Here is a 17,714-nt window from a genome sequence, read left to right on the forward strand (position 1 = left end):
CAGAATTAAGCTAAGTTATTAATTAATAGTTTCAATGAAATACAGTATTAAAATCGAAATATTCAAAATCGCTTACTTAAATATGTTTATTTAAATATTCAAAAAGAAATAACATTCGACAGATTTTTGTTATTTTTTACATAAAATGTTCTTTTCATATTATTTTTTTTTAATAGTTATTATTTGAAACTTAACATGTATATTTGAAGATGTTGAAGTTGAAATTGAAAAATATTATATAACAAATATAGGTTATTTCTTATACGATTAATTTTCCTTAAGTTTTTGAAATATTTTATAACAGCTGCAAATCTGTTCTCGCTATTTCAAACGACCTAAAAATGTATTAGTAATTTTTTCCCCACAAATAACCTATATTATTAATAATAAAATTTCTTTTTTATTACTCCAAAGGTATTCGAGAGTCAGTAATCTTCTATTTAAATTCTTCGCGTCTTGTTACTTTTTTTAATTACTCAAAAAAGTGAAGTGAAGCAGAGTCTCTCCTATGGCTGCTTAACCTCAGACCTTTTATGACACAAAGGCACCCCGGTTCACCCGGCCGCCTCCTGGCCACGCCCCTCTACCCCTCGTTCTTAGGATTTAAGTTAGCATTAAGTGAAATTATTGTCATGGTTGTTAGACTTTTAGCATCGGCTTTTGAGCCTTTTTAGTCCGACGAGTTATTTTCGCTAAAATAGTTTGGCGCACGAACAAATTTTGTTTTTTTGTGCAACGAAAATATGCGGAAAATTTGTCTAAACATTGCAGGTTTTATAGGTGCGCTTCTGGGAAACTTTTAAAAAGTGTGTGTTTGGTTGCGTGTGCTGCAGAAAAATGAAATTCCAGTTCTCAACAAACTGCAAAAAAAAAAAAGGATAAAGGATGTGGGAAAGGAGTAAAAAAGGTGCCGACCCCATGCACTCACTCATTACGCAAATTGTCCTGGGCTACGTGTCCTGTTCCTTCTGGTCTTTCTCTCTCTCACTTTCTGTGTCTGTGTTTTTGTCTCTGGGCATCTCATATGACCGAAATGCCGTTAACAATTTTCGTTGTCTAATGAATTTTAATTAAATTCATTAAAAAGGTTGCACTCATTGTCCCTCTAAGGACATAACAATGAAGTTGTGGTCTCTGTCAGGCCGCAGGATATTTGCATTTACGAAATAATTTATGATTCATGAATGGTTTAAGTGTTGTTTGTTTTTTGTCTTGAATACATTTGAATATTACTGGAAATATAAACTTAAAGCTGAATCAAATCTAAAGGAGTGCGGTTCTTTATGGATTTTTTCTTTAAGTAAGAAGATTGACTCTCATTTTGAGTTTACATTAAAGTAAACGCTTCATAAATCAAGCTAGTTAAAAGTAAAGCTTAGTTGAAAAAATAAGAAATTATTTATCTTGAAAGTCCTATTTGCATCTCCTTCATCTGCATTTTCCAAGAACATCTAATTAACATCCTTCGAACTAGTTTCTTCAACTAGTTTCTTTGCCAACAATCCCATAAATGGCTTTCTTATCATTCGACAGCCACCCACATTTGTCCTCTCATATTTTTCTTCGACTAATTAAGGCCAATGCACACTAAGCATTTTTCTGGGCTGCGCAACCCATAAAGGAAAATCTACATCTAAAGCCACAATAACATAAACATCAAATTCCATCAATGGCACAACGAACCGCTCAATCTCCTCGCATCCCCTCTCTCTCTCTCTCTCTCTGTATAACTATACCTATCTCTTTCGTGGGAGCAGAGGGTGCTGCTGCTGCAACCCTGTGCAAAAATAATCCTTATCAGTTGTCAAGGTTCAGAGACGTACGCACAACATGTGGCAGGAAGGTTGAATGTCTTCCGGCTAAATCGCATGGCAATGCGCATGTTCCCCACGGAACCCTAGCAAAACAAATGCCAGTGGATCCGGAGAGCGGACGGAGAACTCTAATGGAATGCCGGTGAACTCAATATACACAGAGAACATTGGTGAAAGTTGGATTAAGAGAGTGCCAATGGGTGGTGGGTGTGGGCACTGCAGGAAATAATGTTAAAGAACGGAATTTTGAGATATTCATAAAACATAAATCAATTAGGGAATTCTTCTTTAGCAATAGTTATATAGCGATTCCTGAAGATTAGAAAAGTTTTAAAATACATCATAAAGTTGGTAGTAAATATTTCTCCCAGTGCATTGCTAGTAAACTTGCTTTTGGGGTTGCTTTATCACACCGCCGACCCCTTCTCCACCCTGCTTCCCCTTTGGGACGCTCCCCTTTTTTACCGCTCACCTTTTGTTTACCCATTTGGGGGTTGCTGGTCGGCTGATAGCCGCTCTTTTGGAGAGCGTAACAAAAAGCGGTTCCGTGTTGAAATTACGCCGTGACTTTCGCTCTCTCTCTCTCTCTCTCTCCCTTACTTGGCTCTTTGTCCGTCTTTTGGGGTCCGTAGTTCTGTGAACAGCCCGGCAGGGCATTCGTTGGCTCTGACTGCGTACAAACGGTTGTGAAACTCCTCCATATCCATATCCAATTCCGAACTAAGTCCCGTAGAGCCATTCACGCGTTCTCTGCTTGGTGCGCGTCGCGTAAAAGTCTCCGGCAAAATAAGCACAAATAAAATTTAAAAGAATTGTAATTTAAATGCAATTTTAATTAACTAAAATAGTGAAATATTTGATTTTTTATGTGGCTGCTTTTTAGTAAGGCCAACAAGCCGAAAACCAAGCAAAGTCAAACCACAAAACGGCATTTAAAGTTTTGTGTCTGCGGCGGCTTATTGCCCTGCCCTGCTCCCCTCGTTCTCTCTCTCTCGCTCACTCACTCCGCCCCTCTCACTCTCTCTCGCCGCCGTATTTGTAAATCAATAAACGTGAGGGTGGCAAAAAGCCGCAAAATGTTGTTCAACAAAAAAAGGAGAAAAAACCGTCCTGTGGAAACTAAATAAATAGTAAAGAAAACAACGTGAATTTTGCACAATAAATAAGGAGTTATTTATGTTTCCTTAGAAAAACAAGTTAAAATATTCTGCATAATAAATGAGTAAAAAATATTCAAAAGAAAAACAAGTACAAAATGGCTATCAAAATAACAAATTTCAAAGCATTTGATTGAGAATTGAATGTCATTTAACTTGCAATTAATAGCATCTAAAACCAATCAATAAATCAAATAAAATAATCAGATTTTTTTAAGGCTTTATCCTATTAAATAAGCATCCATAAATCCTCTTTTACAAATGTAAATTTTGTTCATTGGATTAAACCCAAAAACTCACCGACACATTTAACACCTACTTCTCCTAAACAAATTCAAACAATAATTTATTCGACAAAAACAAGTTTAATCCAAAATGCCATTAAACTCTCGATATAAATTACGAAAAGCGTTTTACAAGCCCATAATACAACCATAGAAAATTAATTATAAAAAAATATATATGAAATTCCATTACAAATGAATAATCAAACAGGGTAAACCAAAAAAAGCAACAAATAAAACCGTACATTTACGAAAATCGTGATCAATTTGCATATAAATATTCAATAAACCAACTTCATGGAAAACAAAAAGCAGACGCACAACAACAACACCAACTGGCTAAATAAAGTGGGCGTGTTTCTGATGGCTGTGGTTGTTCTTGCTCTTGTTCTTGTTGTTGTTGCTGCTCACATCATAGCGAGAAATGAATGTGTTTCAATAAATTACACGGAACGGAGCTGAAGAGCAGCGGAAAAAATTGTGAAGCATAACTTAAGGCGTGCGAGTGTTTGTGTGTATGTGCACGAGTGTGCTTGAGTACGTGTACGTGTGTGTGTGTGCGTCTAGGAATTCATTGGAGTCCACTCCATGGAAAGCACAAAAACAGCAACGCTTGCGAAAAGAAACGAATATAAAGCATAGAAAAAAAAGTAAAACAAGGAAGCTTGGCGCTCACTCAAATGGCAAAAAATCAACAAGGACTTCAAAAACAACAAGAAAAAATATTACAAAAACAGCCAAAGCAACAACTACACTGAAAGAAAAGTAAAACAAAACTAAACATTAATGAAATTTATGTTACATTAACAACAAGGGATATACAAAAGCCTTAAAAAAGATAAAATCATTCATCTGATGGACATAAAAGTATCTTTAAATTTATTATAATTTAAATCTATTTTCATGGAAAGATAAAGAGATATTCATGAGAAGCTTTCGTACCTAAAAAAAAGCCCGCCACAGCCAACAACTAAAAGAACAACTTCAACAACAACGCAATGCTCTTTCACGAAACAACCCAGCAACTCAAGTTATTTGACTTGATTGCATACTTTTAGACGGAGGCAGGCAAACATTTCATTTGCCCGTATCGCCCGCATCTCATCGTAGAAAACGTGTCTGGTATAAAAATAGTTTATCTATCTACCCTGAACATTCCACCGCCCCAATTTTATCTAGCCACACCTCCACACTACCGCAACAACAAAAGAAAAAAAACAAAAAAACAGAACACTAAAGTTTCAGCGTATAGCATGCTTTTTGGCTATTTATAAGCAAATTTTTACCAAGTCCCAGTTGAAAACTTAAAATGAGAAATTGTCGGAATTCTCGAAGAGCATAAAGCCACTTGCTGAGGGTGGTAGAAAAAAGAGGGGAAATATGATTAATGATTGGTAGAGCCTAGAACAATGGATGTGTCAATCGAGTGTCGTGGAAAAATTGCTCTCATTATCGAGGCCATTATTGTGTTATTAGGGATACCGAGGAAATAGAAAAGCCAACGAAAAGTGGTTAGGGAATGGGGCAATGGGTATTGAATTTATTGAGGTTTATTTGTTAGGGGCCGGCCAAACGTATTTGTTATTGGGATAATCAAGTCGGTTGTCGGCCGAATGTGAAACATACGAGGTGTGTTCAAAAAGTAAGGTGACTTTTCAAATTTCTCGGGCAACATATTTTCGATTATCGTTTTTTTTGTTTTGTTATATTGGTACACTCTTCCCTAACATCTGTACCAAGTTTCAATGGAACATCCTCTTTTGTTTGGTTGTGAGAGGCGTAAAGTTACAAGTTGTTTTGCGAGCTCGGCGATTTTTTGCTATCGAAAAATATGGATCAAAGGATTTGCATCAAATTTTGTGTAAAAAATAAAATTAAGTGCTCTGAAACACTTGAAATGTTGACAGTGGCATACGGTGAAACTGTTCTGAGTAAAAAAAATGTGTACAAGTGGTACAAACTCTTCCAAGATGGCCGGGAAGATGCCAATGACCAGCCTCGCTCTGGACGCCCAAGCACGTCAACAACTGATGAAAACGTTCAAGCAGTGACGAAAATTGTTTTGGAAAATCGTCGAATCACTATCAGAGAAGTTGCTGAAGATGTCGGTATATCGCTTGGCTCGTGCCATGAAATTTTTCAAACGTTTTGGGTATGAGTCGTGTGTCAGCGAAGTTTGTTCCGAAATTGCTGAATTTTTGAGCAAAAGAACCGTCGCATGAGCATCGCTCAAGAGCTGTTGAATGACGTCAACGACGACCCAGATTTACTCAAAAGGGTCATAACTGGTGACGAATCATGGGTATATGGTTATGATATCGAAACCAAAGCCCAATCGTCCCAATGGAAGAGCCCAGACGAGCCAAGACCGAAAAAAGCAAAAATCGCCGAGCTCGCAAAACAACTTGTAACTTTACGCCTCTCACAACCAAACAAAAGAGGATGTTCCATTGAAACTTGGTACAGATGTTAGGGAAGAGTGTACCAATATAACAAAACAAAAAAAACGATAATCGAAAATATGTTGCCCGAGAAATTTGAAAAGTCACCTTACTTTTTGAACACACCTCGTATTGTCGATAAGTGGCTTGGATTTGAGGAATTACACATACTTAATTCATGAGTTTTCTATGCAATTGCAATGAATAGTAAGTTGGTGACATGGGTATATCAAATACCGATTAGTTTTCTTTGGAAAAGATGAGATTTTAGATAATTTAAAGGCTCCCTAACTGTATACAAACGTAAAATTCCTAAACTAGGAGTATTTGAATTACCTTTCAAATTTTTCAAGTCATATTCTATTTATTAAAGCTATCAACGTTTCAAAAACTAATTCAATAACCTAATCAATTCTTAAATACTGGTTTAGTTGAAAAATTTCTGTTACTTTCTGGACAAATCTGCAATCTGCCCGAACTTTTGACAATCCTTTTCCATTAGTTGTCATTTCGCAGCCTGCTAATCCGCTTTACATAACTTTTTGAAAAGCCTCCAGCTAATTGAGTGCAATTGTGAGACAGTCGAAAAATGAAGCAAAAGAAACTTTCTCCAGCCTGGAAGTGAAGTTTTAAATAATCAACTTTTGTCATAAATTAAATAGAACTGGCGACGGCTGCATAATCAAGAAGCCGGCAGGCGCGACCGTAAAAATTACAGCGAGAAAGCTATTAACTGTGAGTCGCTGGCGGAAGGAAGGAAGGTCTTCAGGAAGAACCTTTAGTTGCTAGGAGGGGTCGTCAGGATAATAGTTTTTAGTCCTGGTGCTGCTGCTGCAACTGCTGCGGCTGCTGCTATCCCAATGACAGCCAGTTGAGCTGGGTGTATGCAACAGTGGCAAACGGGGCAACAAAAGAATCACAAGTGGAAACTGAAAATGCCCTGTAAGCCAAATGGCCATCGTCCCGACATTGTTGTCTGCACTTTTTGCTGGTGTGCCAGCGTCTGTGTTTGTGTCTGTGGCAGAAGTTAAATGCACCTGCCACCAAGGAAGTGACTGGATGGCGTTTTCCGTAGAAGCAACATCCACACGAAATGCTGCTTTAAGGGCGCTGGAGGTTGGGAGTTTTGGCCTGAGATCACAATAAAGCGCACAACATGTCTGCGTTTTCGTTGTTGCAGGTGCTAAAAGTTAAATGCAGCAGCAGGGCCGACTTCGTAGTGCGTGAAAGCATAGCCAGTTGCTTACTGATTTCGTATGCAGAACAGGCCAACCAAGAAAAATACAGTAGATACTAGAAAAAAAGACAATATTAGGGGATAAAAGAATCTTTTTTTAAGAACGCTTACAAAAGTTGTAGTTATATTGAAACATATATTTCCAAATATGATTCCTTCCTTTCCAAAAATTAGTTCATCCCTTATTAGACTTATTAAACTTTTGAAATATTTTAGTTCTATCAAGCTTAATGTTATTTTATAAAGCCTAAAATAAGTGTTTATTGGGGTTTAGATCCTTTAAATTCCATAACACAAAATTTCAATAGTTTTTAACAGCTTAAAAGGAATATAAAGAATTTGTGGCATATTTTAAATGCCACTTATTAAATTCAAAATATATAAAAATATATTCCAGAAGCATTAAAACCCAAGATTATAAGTTTTTCCCTTTAGTTAGTATTCACCGTATCGTACGAACGAACGGACAAAGCAGACAGCGCCAAAAAGTATGCAACGAGAAACAGCCGGCGCAGGGAAATGCGCAAAGTGTGGTGAAAATAAACTTACGATTGTGTTTGTGTGAGGTGGACAGAGAAAAGTTGCGAGGAAACCGCAGGAGAGAGGGAAAACTAAGAGCATTTTTCACACTCTCTTTTGTTTATTTTGCTCTTTGAAGTATTTATTTGTGGTCGATGGTAGTGTTAAGTTTCCGGCACGTTTTATAAACAAACCAAAATTCAAAAGAGAGAGAGAGAGCAGTTGAGAGAGGAGGGAAAGAAGAGAGAGAGAGTAAGGTGGAGCTTATGTTTACCATTAACATTCAACGTTTTACCAATGTCAACAGTGCCGCTTTTTTATACACTTTTTTATGCATTTATTCCGGCTCTAATTGAGTGAAGAGCCGCTGGCCAATCGAACATTTCTCCAACGCACATAATGCGGCACGTGATAATGCAAATCTAGTGAAGTGTTAAAATACCCTGGAAACCAAAACAAACAAAACAAAAATATATACATAAAAAAAAAAAAAATCCCGGGAAAATCCTTTAAAACGCACAACAAGGCAGCTGAGTGGGGGAGTGGCAAACAAAATGGCTGCCAAACCACCACCTCCAATCCCGCCCACTTTGGGTGGCGATGATTCCGGTGCCGCTGGACCAAAACTCGCTCCCGAAATACCTCGCATCAACTCGGAATTGGCAGCCCAGGCGGCACTAAGAGGTCAGCAATTGTTGAGGAAACAAGGATCACAGGAACATCATGCGATTAATACGCTGCCAGCCCATAAAACCGGTGCACCACCCCCTTTGCCACCCACCCAGAGTCGTCCGGTACCGGCGATTCCGGCCAGGGGAGCCAGTGATCGTGCCGCACCCCCGGAAATACCACCCAAACGTCATAGTTTGAAGAGTATGCCCGATGGTCAGACGATGGTGGTTCCAGGATTACCGCCACCCATGAGGCAACCACCTCCACTGCCACGGAAACCTGCCTCCACTCAGAGTTCCGCTCAAAATTCTGCACAAAATTCCCCACTGGCGGGCATGAAGTTCAAGGATAAACCACCGCCACCTCCCGAAAAACATTCAACACTCTCAGCTGAAGGCATGGCGGCTCGACGTTGTTCGAATCCCTTTGAAATGCCGCCACCACCACCGCCACTGGTTCTCCAATCGGCCGTGGCTGCTTTGAGTGAACAGAGCTCTAAGAATGGCCTAAATCCCGTACCCTCGCCGGCGCCAACAAGAGCCAGTGAAGCGAAGAAGATCAATCAGCGATCGATTGCATCGCCCACAGAGGAGTTCGGATCGGAGGATGCACTGCGAGGAATTGAAAGTGGTTTACGGAACATGGAACGGGCTATGCAGGAGCAAATGAATCTCAGGAATATGGAGGCCGCAGTGCAAAATAATTTCGATTTAAGTTTTAAGGCCAGTCTAGCGGCTGGAACTCGACATTTGGGCGGTGGCTCGGTGAATCTTAGAACTGCCAACTATGAAAGGAATCTATCCTTGGACGAAGGAAGAGCTGGGGACTCACGGCAATCTCTGGAGGAACTGAAACAATTGAGAGCCCAGGCCCAGCAGCAATCTCTGCACAATAACTCCTCCTCATCCAGCTCAAATTCCCAGGTGGAGCAATCCATGCGTTCCACCATCGAGCACCATATGCGCTCCTTGGATCGAAATTTACCTCTGGAATTGCAATACAGTCGCCATCGTTTTCAGAATAATTTAAATGCCGTTGCTGCCGCTGCTGCTGCAGGTGGTGGTGGTAGCGCCGGAAATTCAGCCACCGGAAATGTGGTGGCAAATTCTGGAACTTCCGGCGCTCAACAACAGCCAATGCCGTTGAGCAGTGAATTTCGCGAGCAGATTCGCCAGCAATTGTTGGGCAATATACCGCCACAGGTGGTCCACAATATGGGACAATCGCCGGGTTCGGCAGCCGCTGCTGCTTTGTTGCAACATCAGGCACAGTCGAGGGCCGCCGCTGCCGCTGCTGCTGCTGCGGCCGCTGCAGCTGCTGCTGCTCAAGTAGCTGCCGGAAGTGGGGCATTGTCTCGTGAGGAGCTGCGCATGCGTAGAAGGTCATCGCATGACGAGACTCAGCTCACCCAGAACTCGAGTGGCGGCATGCAGGGTAAGGTTTTCTACCTCGTCCCTATAATTTGTCCACGAAATCTTCATTTTACTTAATTTAAACTTAATAAAATAGGTATTCTGTTATTTGTTTTATTTTGAAACTAGAAAACTAGTCACTCAGCTTAAGCTATAAAGAAATCTGCCCTGATTTAAGGAACTGTTAAACTTTAAGACGATGTTATTGAAAATAATATTTGGCATTATAGTTTTTGAAAAGTAACTTGTATTTGTTGAAAACGAAACTTATTTACTTTACATTCTTTAGTTTAACATATTTATTTCTTCTCAATTTTCGACATCGTAGAGCTGAAACAGTTTTCCCTAGCACCGCACTGTTCAGCGGACTTAGATTATATGCGTTGCTGTCTGAAAGGTAACCGAACCGAAGGCTAGTTAGTGTGTTTGTGTTGTAACTTAACCCCAACCTGCCTCCCGCACAGGGCTCAAGCTTAACCCATAACAGCCCACACACACACACACACGAACCTCTGAACCAGCCGAGCTGACAAAGCAAATTGCTAACGAAAGTTATTTATATTTCTACTAAATTGCATGGTTGGGCAATAAACCAAATAGCAAGGCGATAAACTCTGGCTAATCTTTTTTTACTTATTGACATTTAATCTGGTTTAACTTACCGTTAACTAACTAGATTTAATGTAAAATAAATTAGTAATTCATTTCATTTGCTTAACAGTGACCCGTTTGCGAGAACATTGGGATGAGACGTCGCAATGTGTCCTGCAGAGAGCTGCCCAACTTAAAAACATGCTGAGCGACTCACAGCGGTAGGTTTGAATAGCACCCTCTTTTAACACTCGACACTCGGCACTTAACTCTCTGTCACCTTGCTCAAATTAACCGCAGGTTCGAGGCCAAGCGCGTGGAGCTCGAGAAGTGGCTGGCCCGCATGGAGCAAAGAGCCGAGCGAATGGGTACCATTGCCACCACAGCGGACATCCTGGAGGCCCAGCAAAAGGAGCAGAAGGTAATGGGGGTAGTGTTTGGGTTTCCTTGTGGAAGACTCTCATTGTTTCATTCCTTTGACAGACTTTCCACGCGGAACTCCACCAGAACAAGCAACACTTTGATATATTCAACGAGCTGACGCAGAAACTGATTGCCGTTTATCCAAACGATGATACCACCAGGATCAAGAAGATGACGGAGGTTATCAATCAACGGTGAGTCAAGTGGAAAAGTAGGGATAATTAAGGGGATTTTAAGCTACATTTGATGATTACGTTTGTTTTAAGCAAAGCTATAAGCTGTTTTATATAATTTCATCTAATTTAATTACTTTAAACCACCAATTTTATTCTTGAAAATTCTTTAGAAATATGTCTTCAAAATAAGTTTTTATATTCTTTATACACTTATTGTTTTTCCGACCATTTTCCAGCTATGCCAACTTAAACAATGGAGTCATCAATCGTGGCAAGCAACTGCATGCGGCTGTGCATAGTCTTCAGTCGTTTGACCGAGCCATGGATCAGGTAACTATAATATACTAAAACATTAAATACAGTAATCTATAATTTACAAATTTATCCTTACAGTTCCTTGCTTTTCTATCGGAAACGGAAACACTTTGTGAAAACGCTGAGTCTGACATCGAGCGCAATCCATTAATGTTCAAGGTAAGTCTGGAGTTTTATCTTTGGAATCATTTATATATACCCTGCTGCTGACATAATGATATATTCATTCTGTAACAATTTAACGACACTTGACAGATTTATGCATTGTATAAAGAGAATTTTCATTTCCTTGGAAAGTTCATTGCCTTTCGCTTTTGTTGGCTTACCATCGGTGAATAAACTGCGAAAGATGATGAGCAGTCGGGGAGTACAGTGGGTGCAATTTTTGGCCACTGTTAGTTGAGTAATGAAGTTTATTTAGGGAGAGCTATAAAATGTTTAACCGGTAATAAATGACTAATATAAATATTCTTTTCGTTATAAATTTATTTGTAAATTATTCCATTTTTTTCTTTACAATTTACTAACGTGAAATTAAGTAATATTTTTTTATTTTATTTAATAAGTTCTTCTCTGGAATTTACTAACATTTCGTAAGTTTCGTAAGTGTAAGTCCATACACTTGAAAAAACTGATCTTTATTTATATTCCCATTAATACTCTTTGATATTGGTCTCCATAAAAAGTTCTTCTATAATTTTCTTAATTTCTTTTATCTATTTTGATAAGCGGAAGCAATTAGCTGGTTAAATTTAATGCAGCCGATAAAGGGCCGAGTTCGATCCACTTGAACTTGCCTATAATGATCCCAATCCCTATATAAATCGGAATTCGAAAACGGAACCATACCAAGTCTTTCCATCCAGAGCACTTAATGTCTCGATTGCAGTTGCAATCAAAATTGGCATTGTGGCCACAAATGAGTTCTGCCCACTTGCTGGATGCACTTATCAGTGACACTCATCCGAGGGTGAGGATTCCTCTGCCCGCCTTTTGTCTAGCGATTTCCCTATTTTCCAACCCACCCCTTCCATTTCCACTTACAATATTCTCGAGAGTTCAGTGTGGCGCGCTTTTCTCAAGTGATGTTGTGGCGTCTGTTTGTTTGTTTGTTTACTAGAATTGCCCGCGGCAGAGGGGCTGGTTCTACCAGTCGGTGGAGTGGTGGCTTGTGGCATCATCATCGGCCACATTTTCATTGTTCTATGTCTGCCTCATTGTTGTAATTACATTCGCCTATTTAAGATAATTATTTTAAGGCGCTTTTCTTTTCAATATTCTTGGCTTTTGTCTTCGGCGTTGAGCTTTTCGGGGTTAGAAACCCTCCTCGCCTTTAATTGCGATTCAATTATAATTATTTTATTGCTTCAATTGTTGGGGCTCAAATGCAAATTTTACGCGTCTTGAGATTAAGGCTTTAAAAAGGGTTAAGATAAATGTTCTTTTAATGGGCCGGAAGAAAAAATTTGCATTTTCCTTCGCTGCTTTTAGGGAATATGAGTATATGATCAATTTTTATATATTAAGGGGCTCTCAAAGTTTTTGATTGTGGTAATTCTAAAAGCGTAACAACTTTATTCTTTAGTAAATTTCATACTATTCGTGCATTAAAAAACTTTATTTTTATAAAATGCTTCATTAGGATTCTAATTTGTATACTCTTTTTCTAATTCTTAATATAGAAACTTATAGAGTTTTTAAAAATAAATGTTTTATTTAAAAGGCAATTGTCCTTTGAAAAGCTTTCAAGAATAGCTTTTAAGTTTGGTTCCAACACAGGATAATATTCAGGACACAGATTGTTCCCCTTATTATTTAGGTCTTTAACAATTTTGTCATTGCGCAGAAGCAGTTATTGTATTAAAAGCTTGAACTTGTTACCACTATTTCTCATGGTAATATTGGGAAGAAGAAGTCTCCACTTAAGTGTTTGGTTTGTCACTGTTATCGCCTTTAAAATTGTATGACTTTTTAGCTATCGAAGTATAACGACATAAAATCTTAGTTTTGAAATAACATTTTTGTAGAAATTTGTTTTAATTTATTAAAATAAAAGATTAATGTGATATATAGCTATGTCAAAAGTTATTAAAAGTTAAAAAAAACCGAACATTAATAATTTGTATATGTAAAATTCCGTGGAATGTTACTGCTTACAACAAACTAAATTATTAATGCAAAAGTAAGAGCTTCCAAGAGTCGGTTATGCGTTTTATTTTTCTTTGTTTTTGTTTATTTTGCCGGTAGGTAATAACGGTATCAACCGGCTGTTTTTCCGCTCTCCCGAGGTGCCAAATACACTCTCCACAAGACTCTCTCTGGGTCTCCAAACTTCTCGGGGGCCGCTCTGTTGTCGTTTTTGCTCTCTGTTGTTGTTATTATCTCGGGAAATGGCCGACTCCCACATGTGGAAAATGCGACCATTCGGTCGACGAAGTTCGAACGAACGAACTTTGGTTATTTCGGATTCCATTCCGGATTCTGTCGCTACCTCTGCCTCAGTCAACTTCGCTGCCGGCGTCAATTGTGGATGCTGGCGTCGAGTTTTCAGTTTCGGATTTCAGTTCGTGTTTTGAGATGCGCCCGGTCGCGCGTGTTTAACGGAAAACGCCAAAGCGTCAGAACTCTTTTTAACCGGTTCCGGTTTTAATGAACATTATAAATTCATTCTGCCGAAAATCAAAATAAAAGTAAATTAAAAAAAAGTAAAAATGAGAAAAAAAAAATGATATTTAAAGATTACAAAAAGGGTTTTAAAAAAAAAGAAAAAGAAATGATACAAAAACATACGTTGCCTACTTTGTGGCGTGCATTGCACTCTCACCAACACAAGCAAATAAATGCTGGCACTCACACACATACAGAGGCATAACAACATTGCACACATGCAAATTGAATTCGCCATGCAACAATTAAACACAAATCTCGGCTCAAAGCAAATGGCGGAAAAGGCGTCACAGCCGTCGCCATTTTGTATGCCAGTGTGTGTGTGTGCCTGTGTATGTGAGCGAGTGCATGTGCACTGCTCGTATATGTGTGTGTGCCTGTGCATTTTAAAGTGAAATGTGCATTAATTATGCACACATATTTCACTCAACCACATATACAATGACCCTGTGCATCTGTGTGCGTTTCGCGCAAAGTGAAATTGAAATTTTGTGTGGAAATTTCGGAAAATTTCTACCCGCTCGGCAATCATAATCGCCTTAAGAATTGTTTTAGTGCCAATTAAATCTACAAAAAACTGCTATGGCATCATAGACAAATGGAATTACAAAACGAAATGAAAACGAAAAGAGCTTAACTTGAAAAATGCATAATATTTTTGAAATGCCAAAAAAGTGTTTGTTTTTAAAATGTTGTGGAGAGTGTAATAAAATGATAAAAGGGGTGTTTAGGGTACAAGCTTAAAGTGTTTGCTAAAAAGGTTTAGATAAGATACTTTTCAAAAGCTTCAACGTTTTAATTCCTTTTGATGGTAGGAACTATCTGAGCTGAACTTTAATCTAAAAGATATTCTTAGGAAGCACCTAAATTCTTAAATGTTCTTTAGAACTAATTAGAGGGAAGTCTGATCATTGAAAAACTACCTAAAAGTAATAATTTTTTAATCGTACTCAAACCAATTAATAAGAAAATCTATTTAGTCAGTTGAAAGACTTCCAATGCTTTCCCAAAAATTTCGAAATCATTATGTCTTAGCCGCATTCTTCACCTTCTAATCGCCTAAACATGTAAATTACCCAACAAATTTACCATATGTTCCGAAGTACAGAAACTTGCGCAATTCCATACAAATAAAGATAACTAAATTGTCATAGTTTATTATCATCTCGGCGAAGTCTTCAGGTGTCATTCTTATTTTTTGTGCTGTAACTCAGCCTTAACCCAGATAATTATCTACTTAAAAGTCTCAAGACTTTCAAACGGTCTTCGAGCCAAAAAAAAAGTAACCCAAGCCAACGTAGGCTCTCAATGATTTACACAGAAGCTGGAATACATGGAAATCTTGAAAAACTTTCAATACTCTTGGGGGGAAGTGCCTGCCGACCACATAAGATCTAAGACGTGTTAACACGATTTAGCATAGAAAAAACAAGATTATGGGCTATAGGAGAAAAGGGCCAAAGCCGATTATTTATCAAATGACAACACTATCGAGTAGGGGAAATGCTCATTCATGACAACATTTCCACACTTTCGAGACGGGGAAACCAGACTCTGGGTGTGGGAGACGACATTGGTCAACACATCTCAAACTCAAACTCAAACTCGAGCCAAACAACAAATGTCAACCCGCCGTTTCCGAATGCTTGTCAAGTCTCTGTGTGTGTTTTTTTTCATGAGACTTTACCTGTTGAGGCCCAGAAACTGAAACAGAAACAAAAGCAGCGGCTGAGCAACAAGTAACCAGAAACAAAACAAAGCAGAGAAAAAAAAGATACAAAAACAAGTTAACAACAAATAACAGCAGAATGCGTAGGCTTTGAAGTTTGTTTGTTAGAAGCACTTGAAATTGTCTGACCGATTGTCTGATGTTGATGCTGCGTGGGTTCCCCGAAAAGTAGTTTGATTAGTGGCGCAACTCGTGATTTTGGCCAGCAGCTAGCTTGAGCATTAATTGTCTATTTAGTTAAAAATTATAATCACCGAATCTGATTTTGTTGATTTTTGTAGGTTGCCATCTAAATATTTTCATTTATTTTTTTGTTTTTACGCTGCATTGGAAACGCTTTTAAGTTTGTTGCCCGTTTTATGAATATTTAAATGAGGCCTTTTAAACTTTGTGGGTGTTGAGCATGGGCTATAAAAAGTTTTAAGCGGAAAATTGTTTTAAAGAACAGGTCGTTAAATGTTGTAAGTGTTTGTTTATGCTTAAATTGTTTTTTGAAAATATTCGTACCGTTAAACAATATTATTTTTGAAAGCTAAAAGAATGAAAATAAAATAATATTTTTAATATATTTTAAAGTGAAATTGGTTTAAGCTTATCTGTAGGTGTTTTAACATGAAACTCAAAATAAAAGTTCCTAAAATACTTCATAAACAAAACTCCAAAAAAATAAAACATTTTTCACCGAACGTAACTCCAAAAAACTACACAGTTTTCCACCAAACTGTTAATTTTCATTTTGTTAAAAACCCATTACCATTTGAAATTATTGTGGAAATGTCAAAAAAGTCAGCCGCTTAAAAACGTTATGCTGGCTGCATTATGGAACACTCGAAACTTTAATGATCGCCGGGCCAGAAATGGAAAACTCCCCAAAAAAAAAAAAAAACAAATATAAAAAACACAACCAACAAGAACACGCAAACTAACAACTATAACAACACATGCCCGCAGCGCAATTGAAGTGCACTTTGTTAGACCAATTAATTTACATTTCCGCGCAAAGCGTGGCCAAAAAAAAAGAACTGAGGAGAACTGAGGGAAAACCGTGAAGTGGAGCGAGGGAAAAACAAATGCAAACCAAAGCGAATGGCGGAGAAAAAAGTTTACATAGAAACAAAAATAAAAGGGCGGAGTTCCACTTGAGGGCAAGGCAATGGTCCTTGACTTGGACGTTCAACGCCGACGATTGACCAGGCTCTGTGCAGCTCCCGTTTGTTTGTTGTTTTTCCTGTCTTTTTTTGCTATCCCCATTTGGACAAGAGTGACCACAGGATGCCGAGTGTGTGTGTGTGTGCTTTGGTTAGTTTCTGATGAGCACTGCGGACCCAACTGTGTAGCCAGTTTCGAGAGTGCCTCTTGTCAGTCAGTGGTTGCGAGTAGATTCGAAAAAAGAAACAGAGTGTTGCATACTTTCAAGCCTCGCCAGGATCAGCGAGTCGCGGATATAAGGGGACACTTTCAACGGGACACAGACACGGTTGACTTGTGATTGACAAGCGGTGTTTGGAGTTTACAAAGAAAATATTCTACAGCATAGGAAATATGAGGGTGATTATTCCGATTTGGTCATTGGTTCTGATTTTATTAGAAGCAGTTAAAGAGCTTTGTTTTTAATACTTTAAGCAACGAACAATAAAAGTACGCGAATATATATCTTTATTTCCTTTTAATTTAACTTTATGTTTCTTAATAAAACTATGGTGTTAAAGCAGTCTTTAATCATCTAAAATATCTTCGTTTTGCAGTAATTTCCGTTTCTAAAAAGGGAGTATTTTTTGCAATTGCATAAATCGCAATTACAATTTTATAATTGATCAGATGAAAATCCAGTAAAATAGAATAAGTCATAAGTCATACATATTTTTTCCACTCCGCAGTTTAGTAACCAACTCCATTTCGCATATCTCAGAATCAGGTATCCAATTCGCTGTGTAAATTCCGAGAGCATACATAGCTTCTCGCCCCCGCCCGTGGCAGATAAAGTTATTTGTCATTGCCATCTGCAAGGGACCCACCAAAGATTACAACTTCACTTTGACTATAATTGCTTGAACGTGGCACTAGTTTCGCCCCTTTCCGCAGGACTCCAATTCCAACGCCCTTTATCCTTGCATAGCTTTTCCGTTGCGGCAGCTATGAGGTTCATGCAAGTCTTTCCTCCTTTGGCTTTCTTTTATTTTACGTTTTTCCGGGATTTTTATTTTTATTTTTTTTTTTTTTTTGTTTTTCCTCTCGTGTTATTGCATTTAATTTGTGCCAGTGTTGGGATGACTGCTT

At 38.4% G+C, this 17,714-nt stretch overlaps 1 protein-coding gene across 1 annotated transcript in view; it reads left to right on the forward strand.

Moving 5' to 3' along the window:
* The window catches only part of LOC108117087 (dystrophin, isoforms A/C/F/G/H), a 143,230-nt gene that overhangs the window by 38,936 nt on the left and 86,580 nt on the right, over positions 1-17,714 (forward strand). Inside the window, 6 exon segments of the mRNA XM_017229266.2 lie at positions 9,865-9,933; positions 10,258-10,348; positions 10,428-10,548; positions 10,611-10,744; positions 10,963-11,056; positions 11,120-11,200. Coding sequence (XP_017084755.2) covers positions 9,865-9,933; positions 10,258-10,348; positions 10,428-10,548; positions 10,611-10,744; positions 10,963-11,056; positions 11,120-11,200 — 590 coding nt within the window.

This window comes from Drosophila eugracilis, unplaced genomic scaffold (genome assembly GCF_018153835.1).
Source record: "Drosophila eugracilis isolate 14026-0451.02 unplaced genomic scaffold, ASM1815383v1 contig_440, whole genome shotgun sequence".
NCBI classification, from domain to species: Eukaryota; Metazoa; Arthropoda; class Insecta; order Diptera; family Drosophilidae; genus Drosophila; species Drosophila eugracilis.